At 37.1% G+C, this 25,074-nt stretch overlaps 1 protein-coding gene across 4 annotated transcripts in view; it reads left to right on the top strand.

Moving 5' to 3' along the window:
- Window positions 1-25,074, top strand: part of LOC115412167 (partitioning defective 3 homolog B-like) — a 387,150-nt gene that overhangs the window by 90,013 nt on the left and 272,063 nt on the right. For all 4 annotated transcript variants that reach the window (XM_030124503.1, XM_030124504.1, XM_030124506.1 and 1 more), the window contains exons 6-9: window positions 6,056-6,139; window positions 10,469-10,594; window positions 19,432-19,690; window positions 24,792-24,900. In XM_030124503.1, coding sequence (XP_029980363.1) covers window positions 6,056-6,139; window positions 10,469-10,594; window positions 19,432-19,690; window positions 24,792-24,900 — 578 coding nt within the window. The remainder of the gene's footprint in view (window positions 1-6,055; window positions 6,140-10,468; window positions 10,595-19,431; window positions 19,691-24,791; window positions 24,901-25,074) is intronic.

Raw genomic sequence — 25,074 nt, forward strand, 5'->3', positions numbered from 1 at the left:
AATTTTATTCAGTAAAAACTTATTATTTTAGATATTTTATAGGTTCTTTTGTGCATATATTCATAAGTACTGATCAAACCGGACTATTGTTTTCAGGTGATTAGCATTTCTGAAGCTAAAACAGGTTCCTAAATTTACAAAATTAGTGAAATATGCATTAACCCATAAAGACCCAGTGCTACTTTCTTGGCAGTTCCCAGATTGATTTTTCTCTGTATTTAATCTTTCTTAAGTGATTTGTTACTGTTTATTATTATATTATCCTCTGTATTTGGCTTTTTTTTTTCAGTGAAAATCAGGTATTTTCTTGTATTTAATTCACTGATCATGTAGATGTTCATAAAAGCTCACGGTAAAGTTGAGGGTTAATATATCAAAAACAGAGAAAACCAAAGAAAAAATGACTTTTTCAGCACAATATATCATTAAATGAACATAAAATTAGTGTGTCCGTCCACTGTCATTGATTCAACTCCGAGGGTTTTGCTGGTGAACCAATGTTGTAGAAGGTGACGGTGTTTCCATGGTAACTACGGAGCCTCTGAATGCCCAAATGGGTCATATCTGATGACTATGAAAAGATGAATAACTACATTTACACCAATTATTTACATGTATTAATATGTTTAGTGGTTCAGAAGTTATTAGATATTTTACATCAGTAGAGGATTTTGGTCACCAGTGGCTGTTTGTGTCTTTATGGGTTAAAAAAAAACACCATGAACCCAAACCTATAAACCAGGGAACGTCCACATGCTACAGCACTCATGATTAAATACAGAAAAACAAATGCAAAAACACCTTAACATGTTTTATTCAACTTTCATTGCTTTTATGATCTCGGTGCGACACAAATGGCCTGAAAAGAATCACAGCAAATTTAATAATATCTTTTAAAAAATGTTATACATACCCACACGGAGATCATCTCAGCTGTGAGTAATGTAAAAATGATGTAATGGTTTTTTGTGGTCGGCAGGGAAACGATCCTTGAAATTGCAAAAAAAGTCCAGAATGAGTTCGGAAGCAAGCTATAAATATTAGACGAGTAAAGCATACGTTAAATGACTGTGTGTGAATATATATGACTTTGTGTATATGTGCGAGTCGACATACGCTTCCTCTCTGTTTGCGTGTGAAGCGACACCTATAAATACAGTAATAGCTGCTCATAATTTTAGCCACAGCATGCTCACCACAGAACTCATTACCTCTGAATCCAAATGCCCTTTTTATACAGGGAAACAGATTTACTGTAAATTGGTTTATCGGAATGGCACCGTTATGTGTCTCGGTGAAATAAGGTGTTCTGTTCTGTAGCTTCAACTAAACGAGGAGGTAAAAAGGTGAATGGGTTCAATGACTTCAATGGAATTGTGCTCTCGAAAACATAGGGTCAAGAGTCAAAATGGGTTTTTATACAGTCGTTAAGTGTCAATAAAAAAACAATAGCATGAACATTATAAGTGGATTTATTTTCCTTATTAATATAGAAGTTGTAAATGCTGACTTCGACAAAACCATGTGAAATGTAGAGGAGACACTCAAGTCATATGAACTAAAGAGACGGACAATATAGGATTAAAAATAATAATAATAAAAGATGACAGTTATGTAGAAGTAGAAATGTAACAGGATGAAAACAATGTGAAAGAAGGCAAAAATTATGTAAAAAAAAAAAAAAAAAGCAACAAATGGTATAAAGAAATGTTGCAACAAGACAGAAATATCAGAGAATAAGTTATCTAAGTGATAGAAGATGAAAATAAAAATGATACAATAGGATGAAAACAATTTAAAGACAAAAACAATGTAAAAGAAACAACATAAAAATGACAAAAGACAAAAGATGCAACAAAATAAAGGTGACTTAAAAACACAAGCAGTGTGAGAATGATATATAAGGTAAAAATGACCAACAAAGAAAAAACGAAAATGACAGAAAATGTAAGTTTTATAAAATATGCAAGATAAAAACGTGATGAAAACGATAAAATAATGACAAAAATATGGCAAAATATGAAACAAAATGAGAAAAATGTAAAAGACGCAACAAGATGAAAATGACAAAAATTTTTATTTATCTAAAAGGAGTTGAAAACAACATTAATCATTAACAGGATAAAATCAGTGTAAAAGACAAAAACAGTGTAAAAAAACAACAACATAAAAATGACAAAAGACAAAAGATGCATCTATATTGATGACATAAAAACACAAACAGCGTGAAAATGATATGAAAGGTAAAAATGACCAAAAAAAGACAAAACGAAATGTAAGGTATATAGAATATGTCAGATGAAAACATGATAAAAATGATGATAGGATGACAAGAACAATGTAAAATATGAAACAAAATGAGAACAATGTAAAAGATGCAATAAGACAAAAATGACAGAAAATGAAATTTATCTAAAAGGAGCTGAAAACATTAGTGATTAACAGGATAAAAACAATACTGAAGATATAAATGACAAAAAAGAAAAAAAAAAAGAAAAGAAACAAGATGAAAACAAAAAAGTCTCATCACAATGAAAAATGCGACAAGATACAGACAAAAAAAGCAAATGGGATATAACTGAAATAAAAGATAAAAATGACCAAAAAAGACAAAACAAAATGAAAACAGCGTAAAAGATGCAACAAGACAAATAAAAAAATCAAATAAAAACTGTAAAAAGATAAACAGAATAAAAATTTGTATAGACAAAAGATAAAACATCTTTATATATTTTTATATCAAGATAAAAAAAACAACCAAAGAATTTTGATGTAAAACACAAAAATTACAAAAATCTGGAGAGAAAATAAGATGAAAATAAGACAAAAATAACAAGAAAAAATTACATGAAAGAAATAAAAGAATAAAAAAATGTAAATAACAAAAAAATCATAGAAGATAGAATACATATTTAATTTTGTAATTGTGTAAATTTGTTTCCAGAGGAGACCTAACATTTATTTTTTAGGTCCAGAGCTGAATATTATGGGTTTTATTGTGGGTTTTAGTTTGTCTTATTTGTCCTTTTTCGTTTCTTTCCTCTTAGATTCACTCATCTCCTCACAGACCTCTAGTACCAGTGTCTTTTAATTGTTCTTGTCCGTTCTTTTGTGCGTTTGTGCATTTATTAACCTTTGGCCGTTCTTCCCGGTTCGCGTTCCCGTTCCTCCCTCTGGTTTTACACTCGGAGGCAGATGCCGAGTCGTGATAAATAAGACCGACGAGAGAGTGAAAGGCAGAGGAAGAGAGTGGTTTGGTAATGCATCCTCCTTTTTGTTTTTTTGGTTATTTCTCATCTGTGTTTCTGTCTTTCATAGTGAGGATGAGTGAAGTGGCAGGTGGATAAAGAGAACACCTGCTCTCTTCATCTCACTCTCCCTCCCCATCCTACTTCATTTTTCTTTTTCATTTTTTTTTCTCCTCGTGCATTGATGCAGCCTGTCAAACATCTCTGCAAAAAAGAAAAAAAAAAAAAAAAGAACACAAATGGATCTCAAGTGCTTGTGTGCTGCTCTACTGGGAGCGTTGGAGATCAGAGATGGGATGGAGGGATGGAGGGAGGAATTGGACTTATTTTTCCCTTTCATATTAATTCAATTCATTAGCCTTGTCTAATTAATTCACTGCTTCCTGCTTTAATTTCACTGTATCCTGCATCCGCCCCCTCCCCTCTTCCTCCCCTCTCTGTTTTTTTTTGTCCCTCCTCATTCTCCTCTGAGCCCCTTCCTCTTATTTGACTATTATTTATTCTATCAAATGCTAATATTGCACTGCTGGCATTAAATTCACCGTACAGGGAGGATTTTAGTCACAAAGCATGAGGCATCGTTTTCACACATGGATTGAGTCCAGACCTAAACCACAGTGGTTTACTACACTAAACTACAGTGGTTCAACACATTATTTTTATTTTAACAAATGTGTTCATTAATATTTCAGGCTTTACATTCTCTCTCTCTCTCTCTTTTTTTTTTTTTAAATGTATGTTTATTTGGAATGAACAGGTAAATTCACCAACAGAGATCGACATTGGTTAACTAGAAAAACCCTCGGAGAGCACAGACCTCTGCCATGAATTTAAAAGTAAAATTGTGGGTCATTTACCAACACTAATCTGTAAAATTGTCTCAAAAATGTCCCATCAGAGAGTTTTCAAACACCATGTTTTGACCCAGCTACAGCACATTTGATAATAAACGCTCACACCTGGTCATTAAACGCCCAAACTCCAACTCCACTACAACCTCTCGGCATGCATGACGTAGCCTGTGTCGCAAAAATTTAAAGGGGAAGGATTGTTCTTACGGTTCATTTGCTTTTACAGATCCCCGATCAAATCAAAATCAAATCAAATTAAATCAAATCCAGTCCAATCCAACCCAACCAAGTCAAACCAAACCAAATCAAATCAAAATCAAAATCAAATCAAATTTTTTTCATACAGCGCCATATCATAACAAAAGTCATGTCATGACACTTTACATGTAGAGCCGGTTGGAACCAGACTGTAATCCAATTTACAGAAACCGACAGAATCCTCCAGGAGCAAACACTTGTGAGTGGTGACAGTGGAAGGAAAAACTTCCTTTTAAAAGACAGAAACTTCACTCCAGCTAAAATGTTGATATCGGTGCTGATATCTGATCCTAATATCAGATCTATGCAACTTTAGTTGGCAATGTTTAGAAAAGGTCAGACATTGAGTAAAAAAAAATGAGATATTTTTGTGGAATCGCTGGGTAGAGGGAGGGGGTTCATTATTCTGCTGGTGGATGATATAGCAGAATGAAAAAATGTTGACAAGTTTTGATAACGTACGTAGCTTCAGTACAAAGGAGGATTTGTTGTCTTTAAATGATGGTAGGATTGAAATGGATTTTTTTTAATCGCTAGTCTTAGCCATTTAGCAACATTTTCTTGGGGGTTCAATAATTCTGCTTCCAACTGTATATACTGTTTTTTTTAGTTAGCACACATGTTTTTTTCCAAATGTTCCTGGAGCTGCTGCCCACACTCTGCTCCATTTTTGCATCTTCTCCGTTTTTTGCCCAGTGCATCAGTAGTGTAACCTTCTAAGAATAGATGTGTAGTACAGAAGTGACAAAATCAGTGTCTTTTTTACCTCCCCATCACCTCCTTTTTCTGCTCGTCTCTCTCTGTTCCCACTCACTTCCCTCCCCGGTCGGCTCACATTTTGTGGAATAACTCAGATTTGCTGAGTAGTGATGAGGTGGCATCGACTTTGTTCGTGTGTGGTTTCAGAGGAGGAAAGTAGAGACGGGGCTTGTTTGTACGTTGCATCTCCCGGCTCTGTCTCTCTGGAGTTTGTCGGCATCTTTACTGTTATCACTTCACAGGAGTTTAGGGAGAGATGGATCAGCGGAGAGGGTGTAACCGAAGAGCGCCGACAAACTAACTTTGCAAAAACACATGCATGCATCGGGAGCAGCGAGAAGGTCAGGAGAGGATTAATGGCTGTGCTCTGATAGATAAACTAATCAAACAAACAAAGTCTCCGACACACAGTTTAACACTGACAGAATGTAAAGCAGACTCACACTCCAATAATCCCAACTAGACAACAGACATCCACATATTGAAAGACTAGAAGAAACCCACAGAGATGAGGAAAGTTTTGACAAACACACACAAACACTGTAGTCTGTACTGTTGTCGACATTGAATAGAAAGTTGACGCTCCTCTCCCTCAGGGCCCGGTTCGCAGACACGGATTAAGTCCCCGACAAAAACGCACTTTTAGAGCAATGAATGCATCCACAGAAAGTGATGTTTTAATCTAAAATGACTGTACTTCCACAGTTTCTCCCAGGAGAAGCGTGTTTTTACTGTGGCATCTGTGTGGGTTTGTGTTTGTGTGCATTTCTTTTACTTTTATTCTCTCTCTTTCTCTTTTACTTACACTTTGTTTCTGCATTGTGTTTTTTTTTTTACTCTGTTTATGCAGCATTCAGAAAACAAAAGGCTGTCTGTTTGCTCTGAAAGTGAATACAGTATATGAAGTAAACATTTTTTTGTTGTATTTTTGTGTTGTAGTCTGACCAGAACAGTGGAAATCCTGGGAGAAGACAGTCCTTTAGGAATCCACGTCGTACCCTACTGTTCATCCCTCAGCGGACGGTAAGCTCTACTATTAACCCATAAAGACCCGAACAGCCACCGGCAACTACAACCATCTACTGATCTAAAAGGTTTAGTAACTTCTGAGAAAGTCATTTTTTCTTGAGTTTTCTCTGTTTCTGATATAATAAACCTCAACATTAATCTGAGATTTTATGTAATGATGTCCTGATCTGGATTTTTTAGCTTCCGATCTGATTTTTTTAGAATTAGTTTTGCCGATACTGATCCAATACCGACTTTTTACAATGAAATTTTGATTTAAATTTGGAGTCATTATTTATACAGGGTGGGGAAGCAAAATTTACAATGAACATTTAGTTGTTTTTTCTCAGCAGGCACTACGTCAATTGTTTTGAAACCAAACATATATTGATGTCCTAATCATACCTAACACTATTATCCATACCTTTTCAGAAACTTTTGCCCATATGAGTAATCAGGAAAGCAAACGTCAAAGAGTGTGTGATTTGCTGAATGCACTCGTCACACCAAAGGAGATTTCAAAAATAGTTGGAGTGTCCATAAAGACTGTATGACTATGAGCAAAACTATTACCAGAAAGTCTGGAAGATACTATTAAAGAAGAATGGGAGAAGTTGTCACCCGAATATTTGAGGAACACTTGTGCAAGTTTCAGGAAGCGTGTGAAGGCAGTTATTGAGAAAGAAGGAGGATACATAGAATAAAAACATTTTCTATTATGTACATTTTCTTGTGGCAAATAAATTCTCATGACTTTCAATAAACTAATTGGTCATACACTGTCTTTCAATCCCTGCCTCAAAATATTGTAAATTTTGCTTCCCCACCCTGTAGGTTATTGTACTATTATTTTACTTGAGGTCACAATTGGGCTGAATGTGCAACCTGAACTAAAACAGCTATGACACCTTTGACTCTTAATAACTTTAGTATAATTTTTGCACTTTCCAAATTCATACTCTGGGACAAATTCGAACCTTTGGCAGGCTGGTTTTGGCCCACAGGCCAAATGTTTGCCACTGCTGTAGCACGTCTATGGACAGGTCCGTCCAGGGATTACATGGGGGTTCGTTCTGTGCCGTACGTTAGTGATGCACAGATCAGTGGGTTACTCGCGGGTCGGGTTGGAGTGGGTCTAAAGAATGTAGGTTTATTTGCGGGTCAGATTGGAGAGGGTCAAAAGAATGTCAGTTTATTTGTGGGGTGGGTTGGGTCGGGTCAAATAATTCCACAAAAGCCCCGCGACTCACGCATCACTACCATACGCACCTTATAACGAGTACGTGCAGATCATAAAGTGAAAGTGAAATTTATAGACCCTTTACTAATTCCTCTAAGCCCCCACCCCACCCTCTGCTGTTGTGCAGCTTTTTCCCTACCTAAACAACGACGATTGTTTGGTTGTTGTCATCATGGGTTAAAGTAATTCTATTAAACTCTACACAGTATAACATGAACTTAAACACACTAACTAAAACTGACATTTACTTGCAAAAAAAAAGACAAAAAGGACTGAAGTCACAGAGTTTTGCAGGACATTTCTGTGGGTGTGAGCCCGTCGGAGAGTGGACGGGGATTTCCCAAAGGAAAGCAGGATGAGTTTTAATGGTTGTTCTCATGACTCACCTGACCCTAAATATCACCTCCTCACATTCCTCTGACATTTCTCTAAAACCCTTTCACATCCTCCACCTTTCCTGTCGTCGTTCTCCTCCTCCTCCTCCTCCTCCATCTCTTTCCACCACTGTCCCTTTCACCTCATAACCCAGTGTCATCCTTCTGCAGCCAGTCTTTTGTGTGTCAGTGACTACATTTACAGTTCAAATTTAACTCTTTAGGTGCCATAGTTAAAAAAAAAAAAAAAAAAATGGTATCAAGGTTTTAAAAAAGCTGTAACTTGGAAGTGGTTAGAGGTAAAGTCATACTGTAAATTAGAAAAAATATTGGGAATGATCCAGAGTTTGTGATGGGAGTAAATTTACTCATCTAATTTGCATATTATGACATGACAGGATTGGATTGGATATTGGATTGCGTAACTTTTCGTAAAATTGAACTTTGAACATATTTGTCCACAAGTTTTCTTTGTTTTTGGTTTTTTGTCATCTTATCCTTAAAATGAATTAACTTAAACATTAGTAGAAAGTAAAATACAGTAAGTTTTTGTATCTTTTTATCCAAGCAGCAGAGTAGACATATCTGTTCTCATTTATTCAAACTAAAACTAAATAAACTTTACTTACTAATCCACCTCAGGACCACGCCTTTAAACCTGATTTTCTTCTTCACTTTGAATAGAAAGATGCCCTGAAATGGTGTTAGGAGTGAAGGGGCACATGTCCACCACCTACTGGTGGGAGGTGGTAACAAGATTTGGAAACTATCTGGAGCTATGGTCTGGTTCAGTCAGTTATGTTACTTGTCGCAATATTGCAACTTTGGCACCTAAAGGGTTAATATAAGCCAGGTAAAGGGGAATGATTCTGCTTCAATGTAACACGTGTTGGATATGCTGATGTTATTCCAAATTTAGGTACATTCCATGGACATTTGGAATATGTGCCTCTGCTGATGAAAAAGCCCACGTTGTGTCAGAAGAACAAACACATTTAGGGTCAGCTTTTGTTGGCGCATAATAGACACAAATGAGTGAAACAGTTGCTTGTAACTCACCCGGAAAGGATGGAATTCACCATAAACTGTGCCGCCAAGCAGATAACATCATCAGCTTGGACATAGATTCGTGAATATTCATGAATTCAGTGCAAAATCAGTCTCTGTCAATGTAGATTTATTACTATACACAGTATGGACAAAAGTATTCAGACACATTGAATTCAGGTGTTTCTTTCTAACAGGGGTCTGGGATACAAAACACAGTAACACATAACTTAAATTTAACAGTCAGACATTGATCCAACACCTGCTTGAATTACATAAATAAATGCAGCCATGTTTTAAAGAGTTTTCTGTAAATTGTGATACAGATATGAGATACAATCGAGGCATGAACATGAGCTCTGTGTGGGCATTTGGGCTGAAATGTGAACACCTGGAATATTAGAAACTGATGTGAAATGAGGCCAAATTGCACTCAGCTGCAAAACTTTATGGCTGTGTTTGTGCCAACATATCATCAGCACAAAAACCTTTGTGAACAGGTGCAAAAAAGTGAGCAGATTGTGGGTGAAAATGCTACTCAGTTCAATGTGAAGTTAGTGGCACAATCCATTCTCTGTGGATCCGTTCCTTAGTTTTACACATTATAGTCAGATATCAATAGGTTTTTAGGATGAGAGGATGAAAATGTGGAATAAAGGCGTGAAAGTGGAGAGAAAGTCTGTATGAAAGTATGATGAGAATGATGATTGTTAATTACATACTTATATATAGTTGTTTCGACTGCTGTTACTATTATCACTTTATTGTAACTTTCATCCTTTGATTATTAAACTATACATATGTGTACATATTGTGCAAATTAAAATATTATTATGTAATTACTTATTTATTATTGTTTATTATTGCTACTTTACTTCTACTTTACTAGTACTTTCTAACGTTGAATTGACTGTTTTTTGTTTTTTATTTACTATTTATAGTTATTGCTATTAGTATGTTCAATTTCCCAATGGCTCTGCCCAAGAGATCAATAAAGTTCTATCTAATCTAATCTAATCTAATCTAATCTAATCTATTGTAATCTAATCTAATGTCATCTAATGTATTCTAATCTAATCTAATCTATTCTGATCTAATCTCATCTCATCTAATGTATTATAATCTAATTTTATCTAATTTAATCTATTATAATCTAATCTAATGCAATCTATCATAATTTTATCTAATCTAATCTAATCTAATCTAATGTGCAAATACTTAACACTGACCAATAGACTGTTTATTTATTGAATTCAGCTGTTCTCAACTTTACTCTGATCATTAAGTCAAACTCATGTTAATATTAATGATAAACTCAGTGAACATCACAAACGTGAAGGAAATAATCAAACATCCTAATTATGAAGTAAATTAATTACTATATTCACACACACATATGACCTATAAAACATCTATAAAAAGCTGTTGTGATTTCCAGTGACGTTTCAGTTTAATGTTTTCCTGCTCTCTTATGTGAGAACTAGTTTGTAAAGTCATTTTCATCAGACTCTTGGACATAATTCCACTTCAAAAGTCAGTTCTGTCAGCACACTGAAGTTCTCACCACACACTCTGAGAAAATATGTGTGTTTTTTCATGCATGCAGGTGTACAGGGTCAACAGGAAAACCCAGCTACCCGTGCAGTGTGTAATGTTTTGTGTGCTTGCCTGCTCTTTTGTCAGGTCTCTGGGTCTGTACATCCGGGGAGTGGAGGAGGAGAGTCGCTCCAGAAGGGAGGGATTGTTCCAGGAGGATGAGTGCATCGTCAAGATCAATAACACTGACCTCATGGACAAGACATTCAGCCAGTGAGTTCAACACCGCTGCTCTGTGGTGGACACGGAGGGTGAAAACCCCCCAGACTCTGACATGAGTTCAACTGTAACACAGACACCAGAAACAGATGTTTACTGTGTGTCTGTTAATACTGGGCAGGAAGATGATGGACACTCATGACTGGACTTTATGGGGGAGGGGGGCATCTCTGCTGCAATTTCGCTTCAACATGTCAGTGATGCAAAGTCAGAAATGCCCATTTCTTCTAAACTGCCCCTCTTTTGATCCATTTATTTTATTTAATTTCTCTGCAGAATTTATTTACTTCTACTACATAAATGTCATTGCCTGTTCTGTATCCAATGGTACAATGAATCAGTCATTAAGGAATATGACATGATTTTTTCATAAAGTATATAAACAATATTTAGCTTTTATTCTTATAGACTCTATTGAAAGACAAATTCAGGTTGTCAGGAAAATCGCTGCTGATCAATTAATCGTTAATCGATCGATAAGGTCAACCAACTAATGATTAATGGATTAATCGATAATTTGCATCCCTAATTATGATTAAATATCATTCATTTTTAATCTTTATTAATCGCGTTTCATTTTGCATGAGCAGACTCAAGAGAGAAGGGAATATTTTTTTTTCCCCTTACATGTTTATAAAACAACTTGAAACAACTGTTCGATCAATCAATCAATCAATCAATCACAATTTTATTTACATAGCGCCAAATCAAAACAAAAGTTATGTCATGACACTTTACATATAGAGCCGGTTGAAACTTTACAGAAACCAACAGAATCCTCCAGGAGCAAACACTTGTGACTGGTGACAGTGGAAGGAGAAACAAACCCTAACCCAAACGCACTGGCAGAGACGCTCAGAGTCATTCTGTGCTGCAGATGGGTTAATGGAGTTAATGTTTTTAATCAGATTAATTATGATGATGGATTAATCTGCATTAATGTGTTAATTTTGACAGTCCTACTTTATAGCTCACCAGCTGATATGTATCTTCCTTAAGACAACGTCTACAAAGTTTGGTCACAGTTTTGAGAAATTAAGAGTTTTTTAATTTGTTTATGAATATTGAAATATTAAAAATGTGCCTTTACTTATAATGGTCCATATTTTGATGGTTTATAACATGGAAATGGTTACAGATATCAATATATTTACTATTGAGAACTGATAAGAAGTCATGTAGGGACTTTGATTTTTTTCAGTTGCTACTATCAATCATCAGTCTCATTGATTACTGATTATACAGGGTGGGGAAGCAAAATTTACAATATTTTGAGGCAGGGATTGAAAGACAGTGTATGACCAATTAGTTTATTGAAAGTCATGAGAATTTATTTGCCACAAGAAAATTTACATAATAGAAAATGTTTTTATTCTGTGTCCTCCTTTCTCAATAACTGCCTTCACACGCTTCCTGAAACTTGCGCAAGTGTTCCTCAGATATTGGGGTGACAACTTCTCCCATTCTTCTTTAATAGTATCTTCCAGACTTTCTGGTAATAGTTTTGCTCATAGTCATTCTCTTCTTTCCATTATAAACAGTCTTTATGGACACTCCAACTATTTTTGAAATCTCCTTTGGTGTGACGAGTGCATTCAGCAAATCACACACTCTTTGACGTTTGCTTTCCTGATTACTCATATGGGCAAAAGTTTCTGAAAAGGTATGGATAATAGTGTTAGGTATGATTATGATATCAATATATGTTTGGTTTCAAAACAACTGACGTAGTGCCTGCTGAGAAAAAACAACTAAATGTTCATTGTAAATTTTGCTTCCCCACCCTGTAAGTATTGATCTTATTGATAGCACCAAAATCTCTCCAGTGGCTGATTGCAGGCTGAGTCACAAGTCCTTTTCGTTGGACTTTTATGGTGGTTTTCATCAAGTGGATTTGCTCTCAAATGATCATGGAGTGACCAATCACAGTCCAGAATCTGTCACTTCTTGTCAGTTTGATTTTGACACATTAGGAGGAAATGTCATTGCAACCTCCATCTTTTCATACAGTCTAAGGCAGGGATGTCAAACTCATTTCAGTTCAGGTTCCACATTCAGACCAATTTGATATCAAATGGGCCAAACCAGTGAAATAATAATGTATTAGCCTGTAAATAATGACAACTCCAAGTTTTTCTCTCTGTGTTAGTGCAATAAAAACATTCAATTATGTAAAATATTTATATTTACAAACTATCCTTTCACAAAAAATGATGTGAATAACCAGAAAAAACTGAAAAATAAGTGCAATTTTAACAATATTATACCTCAACTTATCATTTGTACATGTGCTTTACACGTAATGTTACACAAACATTTAGTAACAGGCATAATATTGTAAAAAAATTGAAGTTTGGAATTTGAAACTAAAATAAGAACTTTTTCTTCAATATTATGTCTCAGCTTATTATTAACACAACTTACAGATCACAGTGGATCTACAAATACACAAAACACTTAGTAACAAGCAGAATATTGGTACAATTGCAGGTAATTTTCAAGCTGTTCACATTTTATTACTAAAGGATTATTATACTATTATTTTACTTGCAATCACATTGGTGTGTATGTGGAATCTGAACTAAAATGAGTTCAACATCCTTGACTGTTAATATGTTCAGTGTAACTTTTGCAGTTTGGAAATTCATTCCAGGGGCCGGTGTCACGTACAATTTTTACCAACGTATTTTTTTACCCCCTAAGAATTACACACGTGCTCCAAACCGTAGGGCAGGGGTGTCCAAACTTTTTTTAAAGAGGGCCAGATCTGATAATGTGGAGATTGCCAGGGGCCAGTGGTCCCTTCGGATGTTTTTTTAAACAGTAAACATTACATATAAAAGCACTGTTCTACAACAATTTTATTTTCATTGTCACAATATCATTTTTTTTAAATGGCACTGTAACCAAATCTAAGCCACTCAGGTGTGAACAAGTTAAAAAAAAAAAAAAAAAAGACATTTCTGCCTTCCTTTCACACTGGAGTCAGATTACATAGAACAAACTGTGTGGAGTATCTTAAACGCCCAAGAAGTTGATTAAAATCTTAACCCCACATTCATTTTAAACATGACTATATGAGTAATCATTACTTATATATTACTCAGTAATGCAAAGTCTGTTAACGTTTAAGATGAAAAAATATGACTCTTACTCTTGTCTTTCACAAAATCATTCAGAAAGTAATATTTTGTGTCACATCTACAAGTACATAACACCAGCAGTTATAGGCAACTAACCTGGCAACTTGGTAGCCTGCCTTGGTGGCGAACTCATTGAACTCCCAGGTTCACATGAAGAGTCACTGTTGTGAGTTTAAAGCAGCTTGAATTTGCTTCACTTTCTCGGAACACTCACTCCCTGCTAGCTTGTCGTATGCGTTAGCATGTTTTGCCTGCTAGTGTGTCTCTTTACATTGAATTCCTTAAACAAGGCAACAGTCTCTTGACAGATTAGGCAAACACAATCACCTCGATTTTCAGGGAAAAAAAATTGTAATTCCCATCTCTCCTGGAAGTGGCGGCCCTCACTGTCAACTTTCGTTTTTTTATTTACAGGCGCCATGATTAGAAATTAGCGAAAAGGGTTCACGGCAAGGTCACAGAGCCAGATAGAGTTAGAGTGGTGCTGCCACCATGAGGTGAAAGGAGAAACTGCATTTTGAACCTTTTATGATTCATGTACTCGGTTCAACAGTCCAAGCGGGCCATAAATAATACATTATAAAACCGAAGCTGCGGGCCGTATAAAATCTGACCGCGGGCCGTGATTGGCCCCCGGGCCGGACTTTGGACATGCCTGCCGTAGGGCATGCACAGACGCATTCTTACCGATGTAAACATCTGGTGAAACCAGTCGTACCTTTGCAGATTTTCGGAAGGAAATTGTAAAAATCAGGCACGTTGATTTTCCTATTATTGGGATCACTTTAACAGTCAGCCATGTGTTAGCTTTATTTATCTGGTTGACATCGTTTTTCGTCAAATAAAAGTGAGTGGATGTATGATTATTAATTTGCATGTTGTGTTACCCTTACAGTTACACAGTCAGTAATTGTTAAAATGCAAATTCCAATATACATGATATAAGATGGATTTGGAGTTGAAGTCTACATCACTGGAGTCGAAGATGTCTGCCTACAAGGAACAGATGGAATTGTTGATGGAGTACTTGAGTACTGGGCAGTATCCCGCTGGACTCCACAAAGCCCAGAAACAGAATATGAGAAACCAAGACAAGAACCATTTTCCGGACAGCTACTACTATAGTAAACGCTAGTGATGTCCTGATCTGGATTTTTTTGCTTCCAATCCAATCCGATTATTTTTAGGATTAGTTTTGCCGATACCGATCTGATACCTATTCGATACCGACTTGTTACAGTAAAATTTTGATTTCAATTTGGGGTCATTATTTATAGGTCATTATACTATTATTTTACTGTAGATCACAGTTGGGCTGAATGTGGAACCTGAACTAAAACAACTTTGACACCTTTGACTCTTTATAACTTTAGTATCATTTTTGCACTTTCCAAATTCATACCGTGGGACAAATTAGAACCTTTGGCAGGCTGGTTTTGGCCTGTGGGCCATATGTTTGCCACTGCTGTAGCCGGTCTATGGACGGGTCTGTCCAGGTATTATATGGGGGTGTGCTCTGTGCCGTACGTTAGTGATGTGTAGATCAGTGGGAAACTCGCGGAGTGGGTTGGGTTGCATCAAATAATTCCACAAAAGCCCTGTGGGTTGAAAAAAAACTTGACTTGTGCATCACGTTAAAGTGAAAGTGAAACTTATAGATGCTTTACTAATTCCTCTAAGCCTCCTGCTAATTTTCCTTTCCCCTACCTTCGGATACTTTAATTTGAGGGAGCAGGATGTGTGTTAACTCTCGCCCAGGAACCGGGCCCGGATCTCGTGACTAAATCCAATCTGATCTGATCTTCTAAAATGTAAACGCTACTACTATACCACTACTACTAGTACTATAGTAACTACTATAGTAAATTGCACTTTATTTGGACATTCAATACAATGGGGGTTAATGGGGGTAAAAATAATATGAGATGTGAGAAAATACTGGAAACAGAAAAATAATACAGGGGTAAAAATTTAACATGACACCAAATTGGAACCTTTTTCGGCCGGTTTTGGTCCACAGGCAGCATGTTTGACACCCCTGGTCTAGGGTATCAGCCTTAAAAGCTAACATATCAGTCTGTCTCTGTCATGCTTCTTGAAGTCATACCTGGTGGTTTTATTCCCTCTCTGCCTTCTGTTTACTTTTTTTCCTTCCATCTCTGCCGTCCTACCATCTCAGCACAGCAAAAAGGAAATTTGGCAGGTGTTAACAGAGCGCTGCTTCCAAATGTACCTGCGTATGTTTGTGTGTCGACTCATTACATCTCATTCCTCTAAGGATAGATTCCGTCATTGAGATAAAACCCAGGGCCGAACGCTTCTCCGAAGAGTCGCTTATCTTCCGATGATACCGCTGGAAAAAAGACGTACGCCGACATCAGACATTAGAGTATTTGTGGATGTAACACGATTCCAGTGCATTAAAATGACAAAAGACACACCTGTAAAACTGATAGTTTACAGATTACAGAGGCCGATTTGGACGTTTTAATGATTACGACGCATTACGGTGTCTATTCAGTCCGCACAATAAGCCGTGTCCAGTGCTCGGCGTGGTAATGGGATTATATGTGAGGAATTTTATTCTGTGCTGTAGGTAAATGGATTATCACCGGAGGGGTTTGCACCTATTGTTCAAAGACAGGTGGATAGTCCCTCGTGCATTGGCTTGTAAACATTACACACAGGCCTGGTTTTTCCTGAAAACACACATCCATGCACATATGAACCAGCACGCACTTGGAACAGAAGCAAAATAAACCCTAAGACCGAGGTTTTCTTCTCATGTTTGAGTATGAGCACCATTTCACACACACACGGTTATTGTTCTACCGTGTCAGATGTGTCGAAATATTTAGCTCCGCCCCGTTAAATAAGCATAAGTAGGACACTGGAAGTCCACCATGTCCAAGCGCAAACACACCAACACCTCCACTCCTCCATTGTTCCGGCTTGGCAGCTTTATTGAGGAAGGCCGTTTGATTAGAATATCTCTTTTACACAAATGTTCCTGAGCACAGAAACAATAATGATATCATCGGTGCCCAACGGTCCCCGTGCACCCATCAGCCTTCACATCTAGTTTCATTGTGCGGCATTGTGGGTTTAATACAATGGAGCCCAGCACAAGTGTCATTCAGAAAGGTGTGGTCCAAACGTTTACCCGACGGCTCGGCCTGTGTGATGGGTTCAGTATGCAAATACAACCTGAAAAGAACATGGAGAGAAGACGAATACAATATGGAATAATAGAAAGACTAACACTGAAATAGACTGGAGGAACTGCAGTGATGGATGGATGGATGGATGGATGGATGGATGGATGGATGGATGGATGGATGGATGGATAGATAGCTAGATAGCTAGATAGATAGATAGCTAGATAGCTAGATAGATAGATAGATAGATAGATAGATAGGTAGATAGATAGATAGATAGATAGATAGAATCGTGAATGATGTCAGCTCCGGTAGATCATTTTCATCTTCCTCATCTTCTTCTCCTCGTCCTCCATGTCCTCCTTCTTCTTCTCCCCATGTCTTCATCTTCTTCATCCTCTTCGTCATCTTCATCTTTATCATCTTCTTTGTCTTTTCCTCATCTTCATCCTCTTCTTCTTCATCTTCCTCCCTCATCTTTTTTCTTTGTATCTTCTTCTTCTTCTTCCTCTTCTTCTTCCAACATCATAATCTTCATTTTCTTCATCCTCTTCATCTTTGGCTTTTTTATCTTCATATCCTTCTCTTTGTCTGTCTTCTCCCCTTGTCTTCATCTTCATCTTTATCTTTATCATCTTCTTTGTCTTTTTCCTCATCTTCATCCTCTTCATCTTCCTTCCTCATTCTTCTTCTTTGTATCTTCTTCTTCTTCACCTTCTTCTAACATCTTAAGGCAGCCTTACACTGTGCGAGTTTAGAGACGATTTCTCACTCGTGCGACTATTTCTGGGATCGGGCCCGATGTGCCTCTAATCGTGTGTCGTGCTTCGTGCAGTGTACATGGGGTAAAGAGAAGCGATTAGCACCTCACGACCACCTCACGACCAGCAATCGTGTGTTCGCAAGGAAAACGGAGCTGTTTGAAATCCTGCTCGCTCCTCGTGAGGGTATCGTACTGTCAAAGCAGTGACACGAACCTATGTGCCTCAAATTCTCACACTGTGCATGCGTGAACACAGACGCGTACAGTAGCGTACAAGCTAACAGTAGCTGGCTATTGTCCTAGTGCAGTTTGGCTGTTGCAGCTTACCTCTAGTTCTCTTTGCTGTAGGATGACAGCCCATACTGTCCACGTCTGGCCAACCAATGCCTGCACCGAACACATCGTTGTCTTTTCTTCTTTTTTGATTCCCCGCAGATAATGGCACATATTACCAAAGCAGCTCGTTGGTTTTTGTTCAGCACTACCATTTCGTGGCTCACGCCAATACACAATCGTCTATGCACTTTTACGGTTTCCTTGGTATTTTAACGTTGTATTTCCGAATACAACACTCAAACGTGTTGTGCGTCCTGTGGTGTATGGTCCTACAGTGTGAGCAGTCAGGTCGCATACGAGCGTCGGTCCGTGCAGTGTGAGAACAGGAATCGTGAGCCTGACTGTACGACTGATTCGCACAGTTTGAGATGGAGCTGTGTGCAACGATCGAAAAAATCGCACAGTATATGGCCGCCTTTAGTCTTCATCTTCTTCATCCTCTTCATCCTCTTCTTCATTTTTGTCTTTTTAATCGTCATCTCCTTCTTCTTGTCCTTCTTCTCCCCTTGTCTTCTTCGTCCTTTTAGTCATCTTCATCTTTATCGTTATCATCTTCTTTGTCTTTGTCTTTTTCTTCATCTTCATCCTCTTCTTCTTCATCTTCCTCCCTCATTCTTCTTCTTCATCTTCTTCCAACATCCTAGTCTTCATTTTCTTCATCCTCTTCTTCATCTTTGTCTTTCTCATCTTCATCTCTTCCTCGTTGTCCTTCTTTGTCTTCATCTTCTTCATCCTTTTCATCTTCATCTTGTTCACCTTCTTTGTCTTCTTCATCTTTGTCTCCTCCTCCCCCTCCTCCTCCTCCTCCTCCTCCCAGGTGTACTCATATAATAAACTATTGTTAGACTTACACTGTACTAGTCACGTATCATGAACAGAAAAAGACACTTCCCTTCTTAATCACAGCTGTATTTAAGACAGTTAATCCTTAACTAAAACCCCTAATATAGACTTTGTTTAATCTCTCATAACCTGTTTATTTATTCATTAGTTTCTAAGGATTTCTCCAGTTCTTTGCCTAGATTCTAAACATAGTCTCTGGTTACAGAAACATTATGATGATTATACATCTACTAATAATCCACACTGGAAACAATAGCAGTGTAATCCAATAAAATTTGAATAAACCAGATTTTCTCTCTTGGTTATCTGAGGTGAATGATGATGTGCATCAATTGCTCATGGCACAATGGTCCCTCTAATATGCTTAGTGTAATCTGATTAAAACTAATTCTCTGCAAAATTATCCCTTTTATTGACCATGAGGTTCTAATGACCAACTGCACAGGTGCCGTGCTGCTGTTTCTGGGCTCATGTTGTAGCGCCACCAGTTTATCTTGGGACTAAACCACTCTGATTACTCGCTAGAACTAAGATTGGTGGCTTTTCTCTGCTTTGTTTCACACATTTGTGTCTCTTCATCCCTCCCAGAGCCCAGGAAGTGTTCCGTCAGGCCATGCGTTCCCCTGTGGTCCGGCTGGAAGTGGTTCCGTCATCCAGCAGAGACCGCTTCGAGAAGAGTCTGATCGGTCAGTTGTTCAACAGCAGCGTCGGCTCAGACGGCAGCCCCCGGGTCATCAGGACCAAAGAGCCCCCACCGCCTGTTAAAGCAAAACCCATCTTTAAGCCCTCAGAGAATCCTGCTCTGAGACTGGCAGAGGACTCGACCGGTCTGGAACCCCCTGTCAGTGTAAGACCTGCTCCTCTGACATAAAAATACAGATACAGATTAACTTTACATGGACAAAAGTATGTGGACACGTTGAATTCAGGCGTTTCTTTTTTTTAAAAACAACTTTATTTATAATTTTTTTCATAACATTGACATCATTAAGGCATTTCTTACACAATTGTGAACTTGCCCCCCCGTACCCATCCAGGTGGCATCCCCACATATACATCCATACAAACACACACGTCTCAAATGGGCAAAAAAATAAGAAATGTACACAAGCGCAAAAAAAAAAAAAAGACTCAAACCAATCTGTGTTGATCACTCTGGTCATATCACCAACATTCTGGACCTCTGGCATAAGAAAAAAAAGTCCCAGCAGTCAGACTGTAGACTAGGATGGCAGGAAAAGACTGAGGAAGAAAGTAAAATAAATACATTAAATAAAAACAACCAGTCATGCAAAAGGCAGGCTCTTGATATGAGTCTTGAATTGTAATCAGGTTCTGTCATATTTATCCTCCAACCCTTGGACTGTATACCTAATTTTTTCCAGGTCCAATTCCAACATCACCTCTCTAATCCAATGAACATAGGCAAGAGGGTTAGGTGTTTCTGTTGTAACAGGGGTCTGGCATACAAAACAATAATAACAAAATTAATGTCATCATATAGAATAGAATAGAATGCCCTTTAATGCCATTATACTGAATGTACAACGGGATTGGAGACCTTCTCCTTTTTCAGTGCAAACAGATAATTATAGATAAAATATAAGATACAAAATATATACAAGATAAAGTCCTACAAGACCATGCAATTAACTCTATATGCAAAATATGAAGATAAAAAAGGATAAAAAATTGAGAATATTAAAAATGTGAAAATGGATTGCACAGGATGGTTGAATATTTACAGAATAATTATAATGCACAGGGTGATTAATACTCACAGATGAATATATATTACATGTGGTTATTATTCCCAGAATGATTGTATTGCACGGGATGAATGAATATGGAGGTCGTAATAGTACAGTTTTATATTAGGATAAATATCATTGCATTGGTTAGTTTGGTTTAAATTGTTACCTTTGTTTCCAAAATGCCTCAGAGATGGTTTTTACTTAATTTCTCTCAACAATATTTTTTTTATCCATGATTTTGATTTTAAATGTTCTACCTCTAAACTTCTATTTTCATGTTTATATTTTCATGCTCTGACCATCTACTTTCTTCACATCTCACTGAGGAAGAAAAATCTAACATCAGATTTTAAGGAGATACTGATGTTTTTTTTTTGTCTCAAATCAGCATGAACAGGACATCTTACAGCTGCAGACATGATGTGTCCCAATATCCTCAATTTCCAGGGGATTCTGCCCAAGGGATCAAAAAAGTTCTACACTGCAAAAATTCCAATCTTACCAAGTGTATTTTTCTCCTTTCTAGTTCAAATATCTCATCACACTTAAAGTAAGACATAATCACCTAAAGAGTAACTTTTCAATGAGATTTAAGAACTTATTTTTAGACAACAGATCTTAAAAATCTTATTTCAAGAAATCTTACCAAGATAATTTTCACTTGTTCCATTGGCAGATTTTTTTTTTTTTGCTTAATCCAAGATTGTTTTTTTTTTTTGCTTAATTCAAGCAAAAAAAAAAAAATCTGCCAGTGGAACAAGTGAAAATTATCTTGGTAAGATTTCTTGAAATCAGATTTTCCAGATCTATTGTCTAAAAATAAGTTCTTATATCTCATTGAATAGTTACTCTTGAAGTGATTCTGTCTTATTTTAAGTGTGATGAGATATTTGGACTAGAAATGAGAAAAATACACTTTGTAAGATTTAGATTTTTTTCCCAGTGTACCTAATCTAATCTAATCTAATCTAATCTAATCTAATCTAATCTAATCTAATCTAATCTAATCTAATCTAATCTAATATTTTTGTCCATATAGTTTATAAACAGACAGGATTTCACCAGAACAGCTGATGGCAACTTCACTGTAAATGTGAAAAATACAACCCATAAATCCAGAGAAAAACACACATTCCATAGTACAACATTCTAAAAGCAGCTGCTGGTGATTTCACTAAATGAAAAACTGCTTCAGCCTGAGTCAAGCCACGACTGTCCCATTCACATCTCTACAAACTTTACCTGCAACGCTCTCAGATGGGTTTGTCACATTGTGGATTTTTGTTTTAAACTAGAATTTAATGTAAATCCTTCACTACGACATATAATATGATTAATATAACGTTCCTAATGCCATAATTTTAGGTTTTTAGGCCTAAAACGCTGCTTGTGGCGTCGGTCTCATCCTTCCCCTCTCGACACATCCTCTCTTCTCTCAGGAGACATTTATGCTTCTATTTTACTGTTAAATGCCCTCATGATGTGATCCTGTATCAGACTCATTATTTTATGTGATTTCCACTTCATTCCCAGAACTATTAAATCTTTCTTATCCAAATACGTGTTTAATTTTATCAACAACATCACCATGGCGACATGACTGGCATTAGAAAAACAGCTGGCACGGAGGCAACAGTTACTAAGCAACAGATGATTATCAGGATCCATTTTTTTTCTCTCTATCTGCCTAAAACATGAAAAATGAAATGTCTGATTCTCTGATGCAGATGTTGGAGCTAAATTTCCTACATTTTTCTCTTTTGGTTCCTGTTTTGTGTGCGTGTCAAACTTTTGCCGTTGTTGGGCTTATGTGAAGCTAACCTCAGACTTTAGAACCACTTTGCATAATAGCATTTATTCTACTCATTTAAAATTAAAATGTGTAAAGCTACATAAATCAAGAACACCAGAATTTGGCAGGACACATCATCCGTCTACAGCTCTCCCATGTCCAAGTATAGACTGAATATAAAGATGGATGAAACAGCACAGAGACGAGAAAATATCATGGTTATATGATCTGCAACAGCACTGACAATGATTTGTCTCTATAGCTGCTAATTGTCCCCCATCACATTGATTCATCAGGATCAGGATAAACTTCATTGTTCCATACAGGAAATTTGTTTTGGACAACGGTGCTGCACATTGCTGCATTCACATTTGGACACATACAATCACAAAACAATTCTACTATAAAAAGATGTGTAACTGACAATGAATACAATTAATAAATTAACTAGAAATTGAAATGTTTTTAGATGTGTCCACAGTGCATGTTCAGAAGAAGTGTGGATGGTTGTTCTTCATTTTGTTTAATATGTGATATGTCAGGAATGGGTTGACAGAATATTACAAAATTTGTCCTAGACGTTCAGTTTTGTGCAGGAATGAAGTGAAATAATTTTGGTGGCCAAAGGTCAAAGGTTAAGGACACTGTGACCTCGTCTGGACATTGTTCTAATCATTATATCTCAGGAAGTTTTGTCATATTTGTGCAAACTAGTGCTGCCGCGATTAGTCAACTTAGTTGACGTAATCGACCATGAAAATTAGTCGATGGCCATTTTTTTTAGTTGACGAGTCGTTTTACTGTTGACCGCATATTTATCTTTGGCCGCTGCACCTGGGGGAGTCCATGCCACATTGGTGCCTGCAGTACCACAGAGAGAGAGAGAGAGAGAGAGAGAGTGAGAGAGAGAGAGAGAGAGAGAGAGAGAGACCCCCATCTTATAAGTGTCTTTAGTTTAATTTCCCCCCTCTTCTTATGGTTCACCTCACCCTGGTCCGTGGATCTGTGCACACCTGTTCATCCTCCCCCAGCCCCTGCTCTTCCATGGAAAACATCCCAAATTGTAATGTTTTTGTTTGGTAGTATTTGAGTTATTTGTATTGTTTACATTTGTCATGGTACAGGGGACATTTTATGTTTTGGCCCTTGAGTTGTCTTCAAAATAAAATAGACGCAACAAAATAACAAACACTTGATTTTTTAGAAAAAAGACTGTCGCTCAGATTAGTCGACTAATCGAAAAAATTGTCAAAAGATTAATCGTCAGAAAATTAGTCGTTAGTGGCAGCACTAGTGCAAACTTCTACTTGGATATAAGATGAAATGCAAAGGTCAAGTTTGGTGGCCAAAGGTTAAGGATACTGTGACCTCGTCTGAACATTTTTCTTATCATTATATCTCAGGATTAAACAGAACAGAGGTCAAAATGACTGTGACCTCATGTCAGTACATTCTAAAGAATATAAAATCCTCGGAACACCTAGATATTTATTTATTTACTTTTTTTTGTACTAATTTGGTGCTAAATCTGACTGGGACACAAGGAAGCACTGGTGGCCAAAGGTCAAATGTCATGGGCACTGAGACTTCATCTAAACACTATTATAAGTCTGATATCTCAGGAATGTCTTGAGGGAGTTTCTTCAAAGTTGGCCCACACTTTTACTTTGGTGTAAGGATGAAATGCAGAGGTGAAGTTCGGTGGCCAGCGGTCAAAGGTTAAGAACATTCTGACCTCAAGTTTGTCCTGTCTCATCAATATAACATTCTGGGAACCATTTTTAGCATTTGTTTTCTAATTTGGTACAAACATTGACTTTGATTAAATGATGCGATTGGTGGCCAGAGGTGAAAGGTCAAAGTCAATTATCAGCTCATAAAACAGTTTTTCTCCCAAACTGGCAGTAGTTGAGAAAACTGCATTAAAGATAGTGGACATATTTGATCGAAAAGTATTCGCACAGCATCATATACCCTTTATTTATTTATTTATTGTTTGCTAGGCAATTTGCTGCCTAACTTTTTCTCCCTTTAGGGTTACTGAAAATATTTTGTGTCAATCTCTTTTACTGCTGTAGGGAATGTATTGATTTTTGTTTCGTTTAGTGTTAAAAATGTAAAAACTACACAACAGTGCAGTATTTACACTGGAAAAGTCAAATTCTGTTTTTATTCCTCTCTATGTCTAAAAACTGAGCTGTGAGGTTTGACTTTTGTATTACACTTTCCACTTTTGAAACTCTGCAAACGACAGCAACTGAGTTTGGAGAAGATCATCATCCTGTTTAGAAATGTTGCATTGTATCTGATAAATCTGATAAATAAGGGTTTTCTCACAGACTCATTTCGTATGCGTACAGGGTGAGTGTAACTTATTAAAATGCTGTTCATTCTCCTCCCAGGCCCTGAAGGGACGGAGCGAGAGCCCTCTACTTAAGAAGAGTCCTGCCCTCTCTAACCTGGTGGCCAATAAACGAGGAGGGCGGAGGCTGAGGATTGACCTGAAGAAAGGTGAGCGTCACCCGATTATAGGACGGAGCACAGATCTTTTAGAACTTTTAGAACAGGGGTGTCAAACACGTGACCCGTGGGCCAAAAGTAAAATGGATTATCACCGGAGTAAAAGAACAGCATAATAACCTATAAATATTGAGAGCTACAAATTTTCTTCTTGGTTTAATGTAA

Source organism: Sphaeramia orbicularis, chromosome 21 (genome assembly GCF_902148855.1).
Source record: "Sphaeramia orbicularis chromosome 21, fSphaOr1.1, whole genome shotgun sequence".
Lineage (NCBI taxonomy): Eukaryota > Metazoa > Chordata > Actinopteri > Kurtiformes > Apogonidae > Sphaeramia > Sphaeramia orbicularis.